This window comes from Lipophrys pholis, assembly GCF_963383615.2.
Source record: "Lipophrys pholis genome assembly, chromosome: 10".
NCBI lineage: Eukaryota > Metazoa > Chordata > Actinopteri > Blenniiformes > Blenniidae > Lipophrys > Lipophrys pholis.
This window is the reverse complement of record NC_137640.1, coordinates 11,404,204-11,421,834: the sequence shown is the minus strand read 5'-3', so window position 1 is coordinate 11,421,834 and position 17,631 is coordinate 11,404,204. Positions and strand designations below refer to the sequence as shown.

The window sequence follows — 17,631 nt, the reverse complement described above, 5'->3', positions numbered from 1 at the left end:
CTGTACTGAAGAGCCAGCGCTTCCCTCTCCAGCCCCACACCCTCAACCGACACACGGAGCGCTTCACCCTGCGGACTCTGGGGGAAACCGGCTTTGTCGCTGTCCCGGTGGAGGAGACTGTGTCGTCCGGAGGAAGCGGAGCAGCGAGTGGCCGCACTTTGAGGCTCAGCGACGGGCTTTTTCTTTCTTTATTCCTTTTTTTTTTTGGTAGAGCTGACGCTAGCTGCTGGTGGCTAGGTGGCTAATGGCTAGCAGCAGCAAGTAGTAACACAGAGGGGGTTAATAGAAATGTCCTCACTGCAAATCTCATAGATGTGCCGGGGAAACGATTTGGCGCCGATTGGTCACACCGTATTTGACACGTTGAATTAAATGAGCTAATTGACATGCTTCCCAAACTGTGATAACTTTGCTAACGTTAGCTCGCCCAGCCGCCAGGAGCTGATTTCATTTCAGGAGAGAAAAAAAACCCCAAAACAATAAGATTAAAGTAGTACCTGTCGAACTTATCACAGATCAGTGCTTTAGGACAGAAAGGCGGATAGAGTAGTTGCAGAGATGCCTCCAAAAAGAAAGCCCGTTCCCCTGAACATTAAGCCCATTGGGGAGGGACAGGCCACTTCAAACACCATCGATGCTTCGTCTGAGTAAGTAGCTCCATCACTTCAGCTTAATGAACCTACACCTGCTCACTGACACCGCATCACCCCGATTACATCCAGTCACCCTGAATAAAAGGTTTTGTCTCTCCCGTCTGTTTTTTTTTTTATTTTTTTTTTTGAAAACACTGTCGAATCATCTGTGTCTTCCCACCAGAGCCAACCTCGAGGCCCTCCAGAAGAAACTGGGTGAGCTGGACCTGGACGAGCAGCAGAGGAAGCGATTGGAAGCTTTCCTCACCCAGAAGGCTCAGGTGGGCGAGCTGAAGGAGGAGGATTTTGACCCCATATGCGAGCTGGGCGCCGGAAATGGTGGGGTGGTCAACAAAGTCAGCCACAAGCCCTCAGGCTTGGTGATGGCTCGAAAGGTAACCATTAACTTGTGTTGTTTGGGTTGTAGGTGCACATAAAGCTTCTCTCCTCCCCCCTCCCCCCCTTTAAATTAAAGAGTGTATTGTTTAGATCAGTGGTTTCCAACCTGTGGTGCTCCAGTTCACTGGGTTGCAGGAACCTGAGACATTCTCTCCTCTGAGGTTAGTGCAAAATTAGATTTGTTGAAGAAAACCATAATAACACGCTTGGATGTAGAGCAGACCTGGGGAACTGTCCATTGTTTTTATTTTGATGGTCCTTGTGCTTTTGCTTGTGGCAGTTTTACCCTGCGTGATTCAGACAAAGACATTTTAAATCTGCGGCCCTGTGCAGTGAGCGGGGTTCGGGGACGGACTGTGTTGCAGACCGACGACTAAAGACAGCATGAGATATCAGAAATTTCCCGATACCACACAGTGAGACTGCTGCTGCAAGCTGCAGTTGTTAACAATGAACTGGAATTACTCAGAAAATGACATCAAAACATACATACAGGGGTTATCGTGACTGCTGCTGCGACCTACGGCAACTAACCAATAGAAATGCGGTATGAAATGACGTACTGAGGAGCACGACACTGACGCTGAACACAAATAGATGATTTGCAGCTACTTTAGTGCTTCAATAGAAAAACGCATCAGAAAAAGTATGTGGAATGAAAACAAAGGAGACAGCCTGATAGAGTTGTGGATGTTCTTGCTTCGCAAGTTTCTGTTCTATTCTTGCACCATCCCGCTGACTCGCACAAATGCGACTCAGCTTGTGTTTTCATCGCGCAATCTGCCCATTTACACGACAACGGAGTTGGTGTGTTTTTGAATAGTTCCGCCTTGAGAACGGTGTTACACAGTTGTTTTTAGTGACTGAGAGTAAACAGACACCCGAAACGCAGTGAAACGTTTTCAGTTTTCACTTGACACGTTGTCATGGAAGCAGGCCGTCAATCTGGGGATACTTTAGAGAAGAAAGTTGGGGACCCACTGGTATAGATTTGTGTTACACCCAGCACAGCTGCTGCTTTTTGTTTGTTGGATCAGCATCCGTATGGTAACTACTCACTCACTGTAGGGAGAAAAAGCACATCAGTCGCCTTAACTGAAGTAAAAAAAACAAAAACCTGCATCTTCACTTATAAAAACACCAATTGATGGGATATGCATCTATGTTCTAGTGTTGGGTCTTCAACTTTTAGAATATCTGGCGAAACCAGTGTTTTCTGAGCTGCTACAGAAGAAATTCATGTGGGTTTCTTCACTGCCCGACTGTTACATAACGGTCAGAGCATTTTGAATTACACACACACTTCCCCCGTGAGTATCTCCAATCAAAGTCCAGCAGTAAACTTTTCTTGAGTCTTGGTCTCCAGCTAGTGTGAACAACATGTTCTGAGCAAAAAATAAAACATTACATGTGTCCTTATATAGATATTCTGCCTCTGAGAGGAAGCCTGATGTTTGGATTACTTTTAGATATGATGGGAATATCCTGTATCTAAATGCCTACTGTTTAACATCATATTGCTTCTCTGATTCAGTCTTAATGTCCTGAAATGTACTGATTGGATTCTGGACGCTGTTCTGCAGAGGGCAGAGGCTGTAACAGGGATCCTTTTAATGCTGCGTATTTCTCTGGAGTAGCCGGATTTACTAATCTAACAGCGTGGAAAATGTATGGCATTGTCACCAACTCTTAGTTACTTACTAGTCTGACAGAAAATCTTCAATTCATTAATATCCTCACATTGCTCTCTGAGTTCTATTCACAACAATGCTTAACTTTTATGTTCTGTTTGCCCATTAGTTGCTACTTGATCAAACTAAGTTCCGCACTGGACTTGGTCTCAAGCTAACAGTACTCCAGAACCATAGATTATAGTCTAGATTACTGAAAGGATATTTATAAATCAATGGTATTAGCGTTTACTAGAGTGCTGTGGTTTGTATATTGCGTATGCAGCTATGTCAGCTTTCGATTAGCATCGTGGAATAGTTTTCTCTATGAGCGAAAGAAGTGCACAACCTTAAAATGATTCACAGTTGCATCCTCTGGACCAACGACTTCCACTGCATCCAGTTTAAGATGAAGTCTTGATGTCCTGAGTTCTACTGACCTACATTAGAGAAGCTCTGAGATACCTCGCTTGAGGCCAAATAGCAGCTGGGTGCCTGGAGCTGAGCTGGCGTTCATCAGTGTGGGTTGTGGACACGTCAATGTCTCTCTGTATCTCTGATCAACCTGCTTGTGACACTGTGACACTCTAATCTCAGCAGCCACTTCCGTCTGAGAACATCCTGTCTGAAGCGTTGCAATGGCGACATACCGTTGATCAATTGTTCGGTTCTAAAATGAGCTGAAATGATCAATCTGCTCCATAATTTATTACCGTCTTTTTTTTTTTCTTTTTTTTTTGTTAACAGATGTGGCCGTGCATCCACCTCTTCTCCTTTTAAAATGTACAAATATTTGTGGTGAATTGTGGTAGGGCAAAGTATGAAACGAGAACCCCAAGTACAGACACCTGAAAACATGGAAGGGAAGTACAGTCATGTTGAAATTGCACTTGTATTTACTTCCGATAATGCAAACACCAGTACTCACTACAAGTACAGGACAAAGTGTTGTTATGTTTTATAATGTAAGTAGAAACTTTGTGGCCTGTTATTTATTTAACCACTTTGACAATAACTGGTTTCACCTTACCCTCATTTTGTTTTGAGTACAGCTTGGAGCCTTAAAATTTTAATATTGGGAACTTTCATTGGTTTGATGACGTCGACTGAAAAACGAGAGTACCTATTGAATCCACTGTCTCCATTTGTCTTCTAAAGCTGGACACCGACTATGATTTGTTGAGTATTCCTCTGACAACGTGACGAAATACTACACTAGAGAAATGCCTGTACAATGTAAAGTATTTTACTCGCTCTGATTCAATCCTGTGATTTGTTTCATTGGAAAGTATTGGCAGGTTTGTTTTTCCACTGTTCAAACTAAAGTTCATTGTAAGTGCCGTCTGTGAAACCTAACAAAAGTTACCGCTCTAATTTTATTTCATCATAATAAGCTGTAATACTGTTGCGTGAATGTGTGTAATTGCCCCCAAAAAGCCTTAGAAGTGTTCCCGTTTAGAATTGGGTGTTTACTTGAATAGTCTTTTGCTTGTTTTTGCCTGAACTGTTCACTCCATGGTTATTGCAACGACTCTTGCACAGCCGCTGCCGTTGTAGCTCTCGCAAGCTGAAGCTTGTATGCTGTGAATTCTTCGAGTGTGTGTGCCGACCTGCCGCTTGATTTGGCATTCACAGTTTTGGCAGATTATGGGAAGCCGTTTCGAAATGTGGGCACTTGCCTTTGCATGTGCAGTTTCAACCGTGACATTCCCAGCATTCGGGGATGCCAGGCCATCCCCTCCTGAATTCATATCTTGATATATGGTGGCGTCTGTTAATGGCGCTAATCCATTTCACTTCTTGCTTCCTCAGTTGATCCACCTGGAAATTAAACCTGCCATCAGAAACCAGATTATCCGGGAGCTGCAGGTGCTGCACGAGTGCAACTCGCCCTACATTGTGGGTTTCTACGGGGCATTTTACAGCGATGGGGAGATCAGCATCTGTATGGAGCATATGGTGAGAGACTGCTGGCAGGATCTGTATCCCACGAACACAGAACTGATGTACTTAGTGCATTGCCTCTGATTGATAACAAGAGCCTGAATTGTTAAAGATGCATTGTGTTTTTCTATGCCAGTGTTACTATGAGCACTCTTGCTTCTACAGGATGGCGGATCCTTGGATCAGGTTCTCAGGGAAGCTCGAAGAATCCCAGAAGAAATCTTGGGAAAAGTTAGCATTGCTGTATGTACATTACTTATGCTTCATTCAAGCACAAACTTTTTTCTTTTTTTTGTAGATGTTTACTTTTGTTTCTCAGTGTTGCTCAACAAGTTGTGTGCTGTACAGTCATGTATCAGAAACAGTACAGCCTTTTGTTCCCTACACAACTCAGCCCCCTGTGTCAAGTTAGAGATGTAATGCTAAAAATGGATGCGTGTAAATGCACAAATCACAAAAAATTTAAGAGAATTGAAAAGTTGCCTTTTTCCCATGATTTCATAAAGATTAAAAAATGTCCACCCATTTCAGATTCATTGAACTTTAACTGAAATATTTCAAGCCTTTTTGTTACTACAGTAATGTAGCTTAGAAATGAGAAAATCATATCACAGGTTTGTATTTGTTTAACCGAAAGTAATGACTTATCACATTTCAACATTTTTAAAATGTTTGAATTTATTTATTGTTTTCAATGTTGTTCTAAACTTGAGACGCAACCTTCATGTTGAATTTGTTTGGGCAATTTTGCTTCATGCGTACAGGTGTTGAGGGGACTGGCCTATCTGCGGGAGAAGCACCAGATCATGCACAGAGGTAACTATGTTCTCCTCACGCTTGATTGCTCTCAATCTCTTCCCCAGTGACGTGAATTCATGGAATGAATCATTAGTTTGGAGTTCACCACATGTCAACAATGAAGTCAGCAGTGTTGTTGTATACATTCCTACCGCACCTTCCTTAACTATTCAGCACCATGAGGAATGCATATCAGATTATTGCCGAGCGATTAGGCCAACACAAAGTCAAATCACAATGTGAGACGTTCGCTTTGCAAATATAGGAACCGGTTTTATCTTTTCGGTGACAAAGAATTTTAACCAACTGAGTGCGTGATGTTTGTAATTGCTAGCCAAATGTCCGCCATAGTCCAAACCACGTGTGTCCGCAGAGCCCTGTGAGTAGTAATGGCCATTAGATTGAGGGCAACAGATACTTCAAAAGCATCAAATGCTGTGCGAGGGCTGTTGTGGAGTCGCTGCTATGAGAAGAGGTAGCACAAATTTTCACCAGTATTTCAAAAAATAATAACAAATTGGATAGTGTGGCCATATTTATGTCACCGTAATGGAGATTCTGAAAACTAGAGTGTAAGTAAAACTGTGCCACTCTAATGCAACAAGCTGTGGCCCAAATAGCCCACATATGCTGCAGTCTTGAGCTGAACAGACTCCCAATGCAAATGTCTTTGAACATGCACTGCTCACCAAAACACAAAAGAATATGTATGATTTTATTGATTTGTGTCGTACTCGGGCTTCAATTGCTCAGAATAATAAAGCCACAGAAAGAAAACAATATTTTTGATCTGTAATACGACCGTGACATTCGTGTCTGGTCGTCATGGAAACGTTATTTGTTTAACTCCTGTATTGACATTTTTCAGTCAGATGGTTTGAGCCCCTTCAACTCTCCAGCTCCATTTGTCCCTGTGCCTGTTCATTCAGATTTTAACTTTTGTCATGGCGTGTTCCTCCACAGTGCATCCGGAAAGAAGACTAGAATGCTTTATTTGTCTTTATATAATTGATATAATGAAATTGCAGGTGCTGCTCCGTTTGGCAACAATACATTCATACATTTCGTGCAACAGTGTGAAAATACATTTAAAATACACAGTAGATGTACATAAGTTATAGTATAAAATGTTAAAAGGGTATTCACAGCGCTTTACCTTTTCCATATTTTGTTATATTACAACCTTATTCCAAAATTGATTAAATAAATTTTTTTCCTCAACATGCACCTACAACACTAAAGAAAACAATAAAGGAAATCCTTTATTCATGTTGTCATTATGGGGTGTTGTGTGTAGAATTTTGAGGGAAAAAATGGATTTAATCCATTTTGGAATAAGGCTGTAAAATAACAAAATATAGAAAAAGTCAAACGCTGTGACTAAACTCTGAACGCACGGTATATATGCCGCATCAATATCTTCAAAGCTTTGCTACCTGTACCACAAGGCAAACTATTTGAGTATGTCATGAGTTCCCAATCATAGAAACTTGTAGCACAAAGTATAAAAGGCTTTGAAAAAATAATTAGGTTCCCAGCACTGAAAGTGCCAAAGGATCCTATTGAATTTCCTCAGATTATTATGAGTATTATTATGCCTGCCTTATTGGCAAGGTGCAGTGTAAATAGCCTGTACTTGGTCAGAGCGACCTCAAAGTTGAGACAGTGCATCAGAGCCTGGCCCTCATGACAGCGAGATCACAAAGATGACCGTCAGCTATAGCGCCACCCGCTGGAAACAGGAAGTATGGCCTTCATAACCTGTCCCATGCTCCGACTGACCCAAAATTTCACAAGCTGCATTCGATGAGTTACATACGCCAACTGACCGTCTCGGTCGGAGTCCCGCAAGTAGCAAAGAGGAGCTTTAATTATCTTTGCTTTCAAACAAAGTCACAAGTCACACCACAGCAAGATGAAGGCAGATGCATTTTTCACACTGCAGCTGAGGAATCTCAAGTGTGTTGTTGTGAAAAGTACTTGCAAAGGGAGCTGTCTATCATGTGTATGGTATGGGGACAGGAAAGTTTCACAGCAGCACAGGGTCGGTGGTACTCCAGGACAGAGTAGTGTGTGAGCTCAGGCGGTAATTACACCCCCTCAGATGTGATTACAGAGCAGCCGCGCCCTATTGAACCCCCCCCCCCCCCCCTTCTCCACGTCGCACTACATCGTTCTCCCACTCTTTGATGCCATCGTTTTGTCAGTCACTCCTCGCATGTCCTTGGTCGGTGGGAGAGGGTCACACACCGCAGAGGACATATTGCAGTGCTCAGTTTTACTCCATTACTTTGCAGGATGTTTTTCAGTGATGAATTGGATATGTGGAGGACAGAGCGTGTTTATAGCCGTGGCTCAGCTAGAGTAGAGGGAGGTAGATGCTATCGACACAACCTGCATCCCTCTGCAGAGGGACATGAACACTGTTGGCCTACTTAAAATAGTTCCCTCAAAATAGTTCTATGTTGAAATTACGATTTTCATTATGTACCAGTCTTTTGCAGACTTTACTGTCTCTCATACCCACACCTCATCCACAGTACTGTGCAAAGCCCGCTCAAGATGTTCAGGTTGTTAGACTTGGGACACTGCACCTACTGAGCACTATGCCATGAACTCTAATTCTCTCAGTGGCCATGTTAATTTGTTACGGCAGCTATATAGCTTGCATGAGATCACAGTGTGCCGCAGCAGTGCATCAGAGCCTCTTTATCACGCACACGAGACAAATACAGACAGATATATGTCTAAACTTTAATATTATATCGGAGAGTTCACATAGCTGACTCCTGCTACTATGATTTTAGATATCTCCTGGTTTTTTTTTGACATCTTTATTTTATTGTAGCATATAAGACTTTCCCCAATATTATGAGCCGAGTCATTTCCTTCCTTCTCTTCTTTATAATGTAGTGTCCATTGTGCTGTTGGATTATATGTCAAACTTCAGATGAATTATCACCCTGCTCAACACTTACTAACAACAGCTTACATGCTCTTCTGTACGTTTGTATGTCTTCATTCTGTATTTTAAAAAAAAGAAAAACGCCTTAGCCGCTGCATCAAAATGTTATAAAGGTTAGGAACTTGCAGGGACTTGAAAATATGAATTTAGTGTTACATTTTCCCACATTAATAGCTTTATATTTGCCCAACAGCTCGCTTGAGAGCAATTCAGTTATTATTGTGACCATTATTAAATAGTTAGTGTAGAGAGATTATGCTGCCATTCAGAGCAGTAACACTGAACAGATATTCGCAGGTCTTAACAGTTGAGTAGGTGAAGTCAGATGTAGAAAGGTTTCCCATTTCGCTGGGTATTTTTCTATTAATGTAGCTGGTGTCAAGTGGCATACAATTGTTAAATTTTATACACTTTTGATGGAATCGGTGACCCTTTACCCTTACAGTATATGTTATTTAGATTTTCCCAAATATATTACAGAATAGCTGTTTGGAATTTCATATCTTCAAATAACATTAATATTTATTACATTCTTTGAGACTTGTCTTTTTGCTGCCTCTTCAGATATAGTTTGAAGTGTGACAATACAATGTATGTTTTGTGTCCACGTCACCTCTGCCCTCTAGATGTCAAGCCCTCCAACATCCTGGTCAATTCTCGCGGGGAGATCAAGCTGTGTGACTTTGGTGTTAGTGGCCAGCTCATAGATTCCATGGCCAATTCCTTTGTTGGAACACGCTCCTACATGTCGGTGAGTCAGCTCTGCATGCCCGCGCCCCCACCCCTTTCTCTCTGGCCCTATCCCCACTTTCCTTCTCTACTTTTCTCTCATGGCTCTTGTTCACCGGTACCGCCCTCCGCCTTCTCTTCCTCTGGCCCTCCCTCACTCCTCTGCCAAGAGCCCGGGAACTGCGCTCGCTCTTTTCGTCCTTCTTTCCTGACACTCCTAGGCACCTGGTGGGTGCAGAGCTGAAACCTGCTTTACTGCCCCGTCCTATTCGCATCTTTTACCCACGAAGTGCGACTTGAGCAGAGATACTTGCCTTTTTGATTGTAACTCATTACACACACACACACACACACACTCTCACACACCTCTGCCCTTGTTCATCCCTTGAACTAGAACGGTCCAAAGCTGCTCTTGTCTCGATGCCAAACCCACCCATCCTCTGTCCTTTTGCCCTAACCACTCCCACCTCTCCCTGCCATAACGCCACCCCTCTTCCCTGCCCACTCCTCTACTTCCTTTGCTTTCTCTGCCCAGCCCTGTGCTGGACCCTCCGTCCTGCCCTGGAGTCTTGGCTCTACCTGCTCCCCGTGACGTAGTTTGTGTGTTTCTCAACAGCCGGAGAGACTGCAGGGCACTCACTACTCGGTGCAGTCTGACGTGTGGAGTATGGGTCTGTCCCTGGTGGAGCTGGCGATCGGCCGCTACCCCATCCCCCCGCCAGACACCAAAGAGCTGGAAGGCATCTTCGGACGGGGCATCATGGATGGGGGAGAGGGAGAACCTCACACCAATATGCAGAGGCCAAGACCACCAGGCCGGCCCATGAGCGGTACAAAAACATTTAGAAACATGTCATTAGAATAGCACAAAGTTCACAATGAAACTTTTGCATTTGTACTTTTTGCATAAAAGGTTTCTGGTGTACTTGAATATTTGATCAATTGAATCTGATTAAACTGATCATCTGATTAGAATTCTCATGTGTACTCGAAATGTAATGTGTTTTTCCTGATATGGACCTTTTTCACAGGACATGGGATGGACAGTCGACCTGCCATGGCCATCTTTGAACTTTTGGACTACATTGTGAATGAGGTATATATATATATATAAAAAAAACTGCTCACAACAAAACCCACACAGACCTGTTCATTTGTTTAACTTTTGATCTTTAATTCTCCTTTTCCCCTCAGCCACCCCCTAAACTGCCACATGGTGTCTTCACCAGTGACTTCCAAGACTTTGTCACAAAAAGGTGAGTGTTGAAAAGGTTATTTTTGTGGCCGAAAGGAGTAAAAAGTGTTTTCACTTGCTAGAAGAAATTAAGAGTTTGAGTTAGTTGCTGGAAATAGGAAAAGCTTCCTTGACTGCTCTGTGTCATTCGGTTGTGCTGGGATGTGAACGTAGCACTTCATTTACACACAAGTGTGTTGATCTCGATTTGTTTTCGCAACGTCAACCTTAATTTCCACGTTAGTCATTTACAAATAAACAACAAAGCATAGATAGTAATAAAAGTTTTAGATTTTTTTTTCTCTCAGGTTAAAATGGGATGAATTGCACCCATAAAAGTTTAAAAATGTGGGCCAATTTAAATTTCAAACTTTCATTTCCATTTATAAAATGTAACTATTGATGTATTTCTGTAACCTGCGTACCGATTTCCATAAGACCTCCAGACAAAATCCAGCATGAAACTGAGATGTGAAGGTGAACTGAGCAGTTGGCAAACATCTGTTACACATACATTGTGCTGTAAATTGAATGGAAGAAATTCAAAGGAGGTAGCAATGAGCGAATGGGGATTCTAATAAGAGCCGAGGTGTTTCATTAACCTTTTTGTTTTTATTGTGTCTGTAGTTTGATTAAAAACCCAGCCGAGAGGGCAGATCTGAAGATGCTTATGGTGGGTACCTAAAAGTACATTTTCCTCCGGGTCGTATTTTATTCGGGGTTTAAAAACGCTCCGAGTTGCGAAACCACTGAACCTTTTGCTTTCCTTCAGAGTCACACATTCATCAAGCGATCAGAAGTGGAGGAAGTGGACTTTGCCGGCTGGTTGTGCAAAACGATGGGCCTCAACCAACCCAGCACTCCCACCCGAGGCACGGAGTGACGGAGGCGCCCCGCTCCACCCATGCTGCCGTTGATACATTTCTGGGCCTCTTTCTGCACACACACACACACACACACACACACACACACCCACACACACACACACACACCGTACATGCATGTACGCAAGACATCACACTTACTGGCACCTTCTTTCATCTTGCTCTTGGTTTAAACGGTTTTGCTTCCCCCTTCCAACTCCCCATGTATTTCTTCACCAGCAGCAGAGCCCATTGAGTCATTGTACTGTAATACCACAGCTTCACCATGTCAGTGTCAAGAGCTCACGTTTCCACTCTGCTACAGGGGATATAAAGCACTGAAGGGCTGCCTGTGTGTCAGCTGAATTTGCATTGACAAACTTCTTTTGTATTGTTGAACATTCTGTATTAATATTTTCTATGGCAACAGTTGTGGGACTGTATTTTGATAATTAACCTGCTGCGTAGTTTTGTTGGGGAGAAAATAACAGGGAATCCAAATATTATCTACTCACAAACTCTGAATGTGTTTGATTGAAGGTAAATGCAATTATTCTGATTTAAAATCATGTTTGCGGTTACCTTCAATGTAACAATCAAATTTTTTGACTAGAGCGCAGGCCAGATGAAAGAGTGAAGGGTCATTTGGTTAATTTTTCTTTCTTTTTTTTTTTGGGAGAGGAGTGATTTGTAAATCACTTTGTGAACCGTGTCACAAACCAAAGAGGGTACTCACGACTACTAAAGTTTTTCATCAGTTAGCCTTTTTTTTTTCTTCTTCTTCTTTTCTTTTTCGGGTGTACGTTCATGGATAGTACTTTGAATGTTTTGGGTTTTATTTCTTAAATCATCTACACAATGATTGTGTTCACATTGTTTCGTCTATGTCAAAGGAACTGAACTGATGAAGCCTCTTGGGTCCTACAGTTGTGTTCAAAGTACTGGGGAGAGAGAAATGGGATTAAGGTCACTCCATAACTTCAATTTTTTTGGGGGCCCGGAACGGAGATGCTGCTCGCTTACTGGTGTGTTTGGGGCTCGTCGACTTGTTGAAACACTCATTTCAAGGGCATTTCTTCTTCAGCATGAGGCAAAGTGACCTCTTCGAGTATTTTGATATATGCAAACCGATCCATGATTCCTGCTTTGTGATAAATAAACCCCAACGCCGTAGTTCGAGAAACATCTTGTCATGATGCTTCCACCACCATGCTTCACTAGCTTGGCGGTGAACTGTGGCTCGAGTTCCGTGTTTGGGGGTCATCTGGCAAACTATCTGGCCCTTGGACCAAAAAAAACAGTCGTACTTTCATCAGTCCACTAAAATGTTTCTCCGTTTCGCTTTAGGCCAGTCGATGTTTTCTTCAGCATGTCGTCTTTTTTTTCCCCCCCAACAGTGGGACTTTGTTTCTTGTCGATTGATTAGCTTCACCCAGGCGTCTCCTGTCACAGTACTCACTGCTAACTTTAGCCCGTCTTTGATAACCCTATAGCTGATCATTGGCGGAGTCTTTCCATTCTGGTTAATCTTTGATCCATTTAAATGGTGGTCTCCCCCCCCCCCCCCCCCCCACGTCTCTCTGGTTTTGCTTTCCATTTGACTCAAGCAGCCTGTCACTTTCTGCCCTTCTTTATCTGTTGTCGCCTCCCCAATCGAACGTCTTAATCAAAGCACGCTTGTTTGTGAGTGAATGCCTTGTTGGGACTGCATTTATTTTGAACACAACTGTATGGCCAGGCCCAGTTGACCTGATTCAATTGCTTTAAGATGCCTCCTACCTGGACAATTGAGAAAATGCATAGACCTTGTTTTGTCTACATTTCAGTTCACATCCCACACTGTACGTCTCACCTGGGAAGAGACTATATGCTGTGGAGGCCTGATATATACCAGAATGTCTCTATTGATCGTGAGAAAACAATGATCAAAATGTATTCAAGGGATGATATAGCATGATTTATTATCTTTCTGATCTTTGTATTTTTTTTTTTTCTGTTTGTTTCTGAAGATCATAATAGAGACAATTAGCTGGTATTTTACATCACAAGCCTGAATCTCTGCAATGTTATAAAATTTCAATCACTCTTAACGGATTTGATTTGATTTTTTTTTTTTTTTGGTTTTTTTTGTTTCTTTGTTGTTGGTCTGTACTTTCCTTGACGTGTATTTTTGGTTATAATTTCACCCTACTGCTACATGTGGTGCTCTAAGCTTTCTGTTGGGACACAACCAACCTAGACTCTTGCTTTTGGAAAAGACGTGGGTTAAAATATATCAAGCACTTTTTCTTGTGTTTTAACCCAGTGATTTTTTGTTAAAAGTACAAATCGGGTTCAAACCGAACTTCGGACCTCTTGTACAAACGGAAGACTTTAACCCAGGTCAGTGTTGGTCACATGGTGGTGGTGGTGTTAATTGCTAGCCTGCCGTCTTGCTAGAGCTCTTGTATTTTCTCTGCTTATGGCTGCCCTTTCTTATTCCCCCCCAATATGTGCATTCTTTGAGAGCAAAATGAATGCATCGTCACTCTTATGTGTACAAAGCTATAAATTACAGGAGTACTATTTTGGAGTCTTAATTTACAAATTTTTTGATTTATGTAAATGACAAGAAGAGTCATGTTATAATATAAATTTTTGTGTTCGATATGGTTTTAATGTATAAAGAAAGATTAAAATAAAACTTATTTGTGAATGTACGTCCAAGTTTTGTGGTTTATTTTCTGTTTCGCAACCTTCCAGTCATATCTAATTGCTAAGCAACGTCCATTTAAGAGGGATTATACAATAAGATCATTTAGTTAGAATTGGACCTGATTGGGAGTCATTGAGGTTTTTCATGGAGATGTCACAATCTTTTTGTTGGGAATTTAGAATATTACAACAGTAGTTGGGAAGTTTTCTTTTAACTATGTGTAATTATTGTGCTGGGTCACTAAGGCATGCTTCAGGTTGGCTTATTGCAGCAAACACAATCTGTATCTTGGCTTAAACACTGAGAATTCTAAAAAATACTGTGCAAATAGTACTGAAAATGTGTGAACAAGTGCAACTACTTAAATGTTGCTCAGTACCTTCATAAAATACTCCAGTCACGAACCATTGAAAGTAGTAGTTACAAAATTGACAACCCTGTCCATAGCTTTTATGATTCAACTTATCTGGAATAAACTATAATATTAACAAACCACAACTCTTCTACTCTGCTTGTGCTCGTCGGAGCCATTTATTTTCACATCGGTCGTAAATTATATATACTCTGTTACTGTTACGCGAAAGTATTTTGAAGCATGGTTTTTGTAGATTAAATTCAATTCCACCTACAATAAAGTCAATGTTTGAGTTTATGGATTTATCCTTAATGTAGAGCCAGAATTTAATACACACATTCAAATATTGGGGTTACGCAGTCGCCTTCGCATGATGTGAGTTCTATGTGGGTAAAATGATATACTTGAGAGGGAAAAAAGCCAGTTAAAAGCACAAGTGCCTACTAAATACTGTAATGAAATTGTACGTCATTACTCTCACCTCTTAAATAATATATACCATGAAGAATAAATATATATAGAATTAGTTACATTCCAATACAGTGCCATTTAAGAAAGTTAGATTGAAGCTTGATAATGAAAAAAGAAAGTAGAGAAAGGGCATGTTTTTTGGAAACATATAAAAAACTGTTTACTGTTTTTAATATATGTTCTGATTATATATATATATATATTAAAAACTTCACTGTTTTTGCTGCGTTTTATTACGTTCTTACCTCATCACGTATTGAACGTGCAGGTATTTCCTGTCTTCTGATTGGCTGACAGTTAAAAAGGACTTGCATCATTCAGAGTTCATCTCAGGTAACACACGCTGGCTGGATTTAACACTTTCTTGTCCTCCTAAACGGGAAAATCTACGAACCGAACCTCTCGCATTTCTCTCCTTTTATCAGGCCACATAAGGAGCGTCTACAATTCTCTGCAAAGGAAATCAGAATTCAGACAACACACGTGTGACTGTGTAGCTTTAAGCTAAAGCTAACTGCACCTATAATCTTGTGGCTGAATACACACACACACACACACACACACACCTACACACACACACACACACACACACACACACACACACACACACATACACACACAAATACTATAAAGTAAACTTTTCCAACGACATTAATGTTTGCCTAATGGAGTTGCCAAGTTTTTGTTGACAACTTTGCTGAAAATGACCACGTGGTAACCTTAACAAGTTACTTCTAGTAAATAAAAGTTTGAAGTCGCTCACAGTTACTGACAGTGTCTAAAGGTCTAGTGTTATTCTAACACTATTAAGTGTTAGAGTCACCGACGTGTCTGTAAACTTGCCACTGTTGGGTACATGAAAACATTTTGAACTGCCTCCTTTACAGAGAAACTTCTCATTAATCATAAACTTGCTCAGTCTTCCCGACAGCAACATGAAATATCTCTGACTGTAAAAACTAAAAGCAGCAAAAGGTGTGCGTTTGCAGGCAATCAAAGACAAAAGTTAGTTTTTCAAGTAACTTCTCTTTAGAGTATGTTGTTTGTCGCTCATAGTAAGTTTTTCATGTTAAGTAATTTACCAAAACACTGGTTAAAATTACGACCTGGAGAAAAATGTCTCTGGTTTACACACAACCAACCTGTGTATTAAACGTGGAAAGTAAGGTACTTAACAGATCCGCTGTGTGACCTCTCCAAAAAAGACATTTGTGGCTGGCTGCTGCTGTTACTGCACAAGAGGATAAATACGCACAAAATGGCTTGGCCTTGACTTAACATTTCGTAAGTGAATTTGCACTGAACTTGTGCTTACTTAACTCTGAAAAATACTTAGGGAGTGAGATACAACGCAGTTACCAACACAACTGGATAAATTAGTACGACCTACTTGCGGCCACTGACAGAAACGTAAGCCATCAGTGGCAGACACAGTTTTACACTTTTTCTAAATATACCACTCATTTATAAACATGGTCATGTGTGTAGCTCCTTGGTTAATCAAAACCATCGTTTAGACGGTAATGACAACTGCAGATCTGATGTGGGATGGCTGGCATTGGAGAAGACCAGTTTATATTGGACTGAGCGGCGACATGGCTATAAAAATGTCTGACATCATCTCAGACTGCTCTCGACAGAGAACTTCTCACTTTGACTGAGGGTAATTAGAGCAACACTGAATAGAAGGCAACTTGTGTAAATGCTGTGTATTCATATTGTGCTATATATATATATATTTCAGTTTTGCTAAAACATACACCTGTATCCTCTTCTTTTTAACTTAGCAAATTGCAGGACGTGGCATCGTCAAACACATCATACAATTCCTGTGTTTTTCTGAAGTTTCAAAACTGCATCTCCTCTGTTCTCATGCAGATAAAGTGCTGCTCTGCTCAACAGTGCCCTCTAGGCAGATAGCTGGTCACTGCTTCTCTGGGGTTAAATAGACTTCATTTGTCCCGCACCTTTGTGGTGCCAGGGTCAGTGTCAGGCCTCGCTGCACTGTGGGATTCCTGTGGCTCCTGTGAGACTGGAGGCAGGAGACATATCTTTGCACACAGCAGCAATATGTAAAGGTTGTCTTCTCATGTGAATGCTGAGGTTACATTGGTGACAGGTGTGTAGGGATGGTTTTATTGAGCAACACAGGCATCAGGCATCTCTTATGCTCCATCCCACTCGGTGGCACAATGGCTGGCTTGCGCTCACTGTGGGGGTGTATCGGGTGGGCGGTTGGGAGCGGTGCAACTTCAAGTACGTGCACTGGGAATTTACACATGGGAAAAGTACCATCCCGCGCAGCCACTTTTCGACTTAGTAATGTCTCCTCTCATGCCTCACCTGTTGGAGCTTGGCAGGTATTATGTGCAGAGAGTGTGTATCAAGGGGGTTGCTGGCAGCCCCTACTGTATGTGCAGGAATGTGCCAAGACTTGCTTTTGGGGTGGGACACCATGACCTCAGGCAGTAGGATGGGTGGGTGCGACTCAACTTGCATAGAAAAGGAGAGGAGCAACAGGAGATGAGGCGGGTCAGGATAGACGAGCCTCTCAACGCATTTTAAAATTGAAACTGCAGTTTTCAAGTCTTCATAGAGAAAAGCCTGGGCGACATTAACTGGGAAACTACTCAGTGGGAAAGCAGGGGTTAATGATCTGTGTCATCTCTGATCGACTTAATGACTTTGTCTACTGCCCACTTTTTATAGGGCAGAAATGTCCGTTTTCACTTTTTGCTTCACAGAACAACGAGGGAGAGGACACTGAGGGGGGAATGCTGTTTCTTTAAGAGAGAGAGAGGGAGAGAGTGTGAGTGAGGGAGAGAGAGAGAGAAAGGGAGGGACCTCTTTGCCCTCCAGAAACCAGGAAGGGAATT

The 17,631-nt window shown here is 41.9% G+C and overlaps 1 protein-coding gene across 1 annotated transcript; it reads left to right on the top strand.

Moving 5' to 3' along the window:
- map2k2a (mitogen-activated protein kinase kinase 2a) lies at window positions 1-13,322 on the top strand. Its single transcript, XM_080473447.1, has 11 exons — window positions 1-647; window positions 817-1,027; window positions 4,514-4,660; window positions 4,811-4,888; window positions 5,410-5,461; window positions 9,035-9,159; window positions 9,754-9,967; window positions 10,169-10,233; window positions 10,332-10,393; window positions 10,999-11,044; window positions 11,144-13,322. Exons 1-11 carry the CDS (start codon window positions 559-561, stop codon window positions 11,252-11,254), a joined length of 1,200 nt encoding a protein of 399 aa, XP_080329573.1. The 5' UTR covers window positions 1-558; the 3' UTR covers window positions 11,255-13,322.
- Window positions 13,323-17,631: the final 4,309 nt, after the last annotated feature.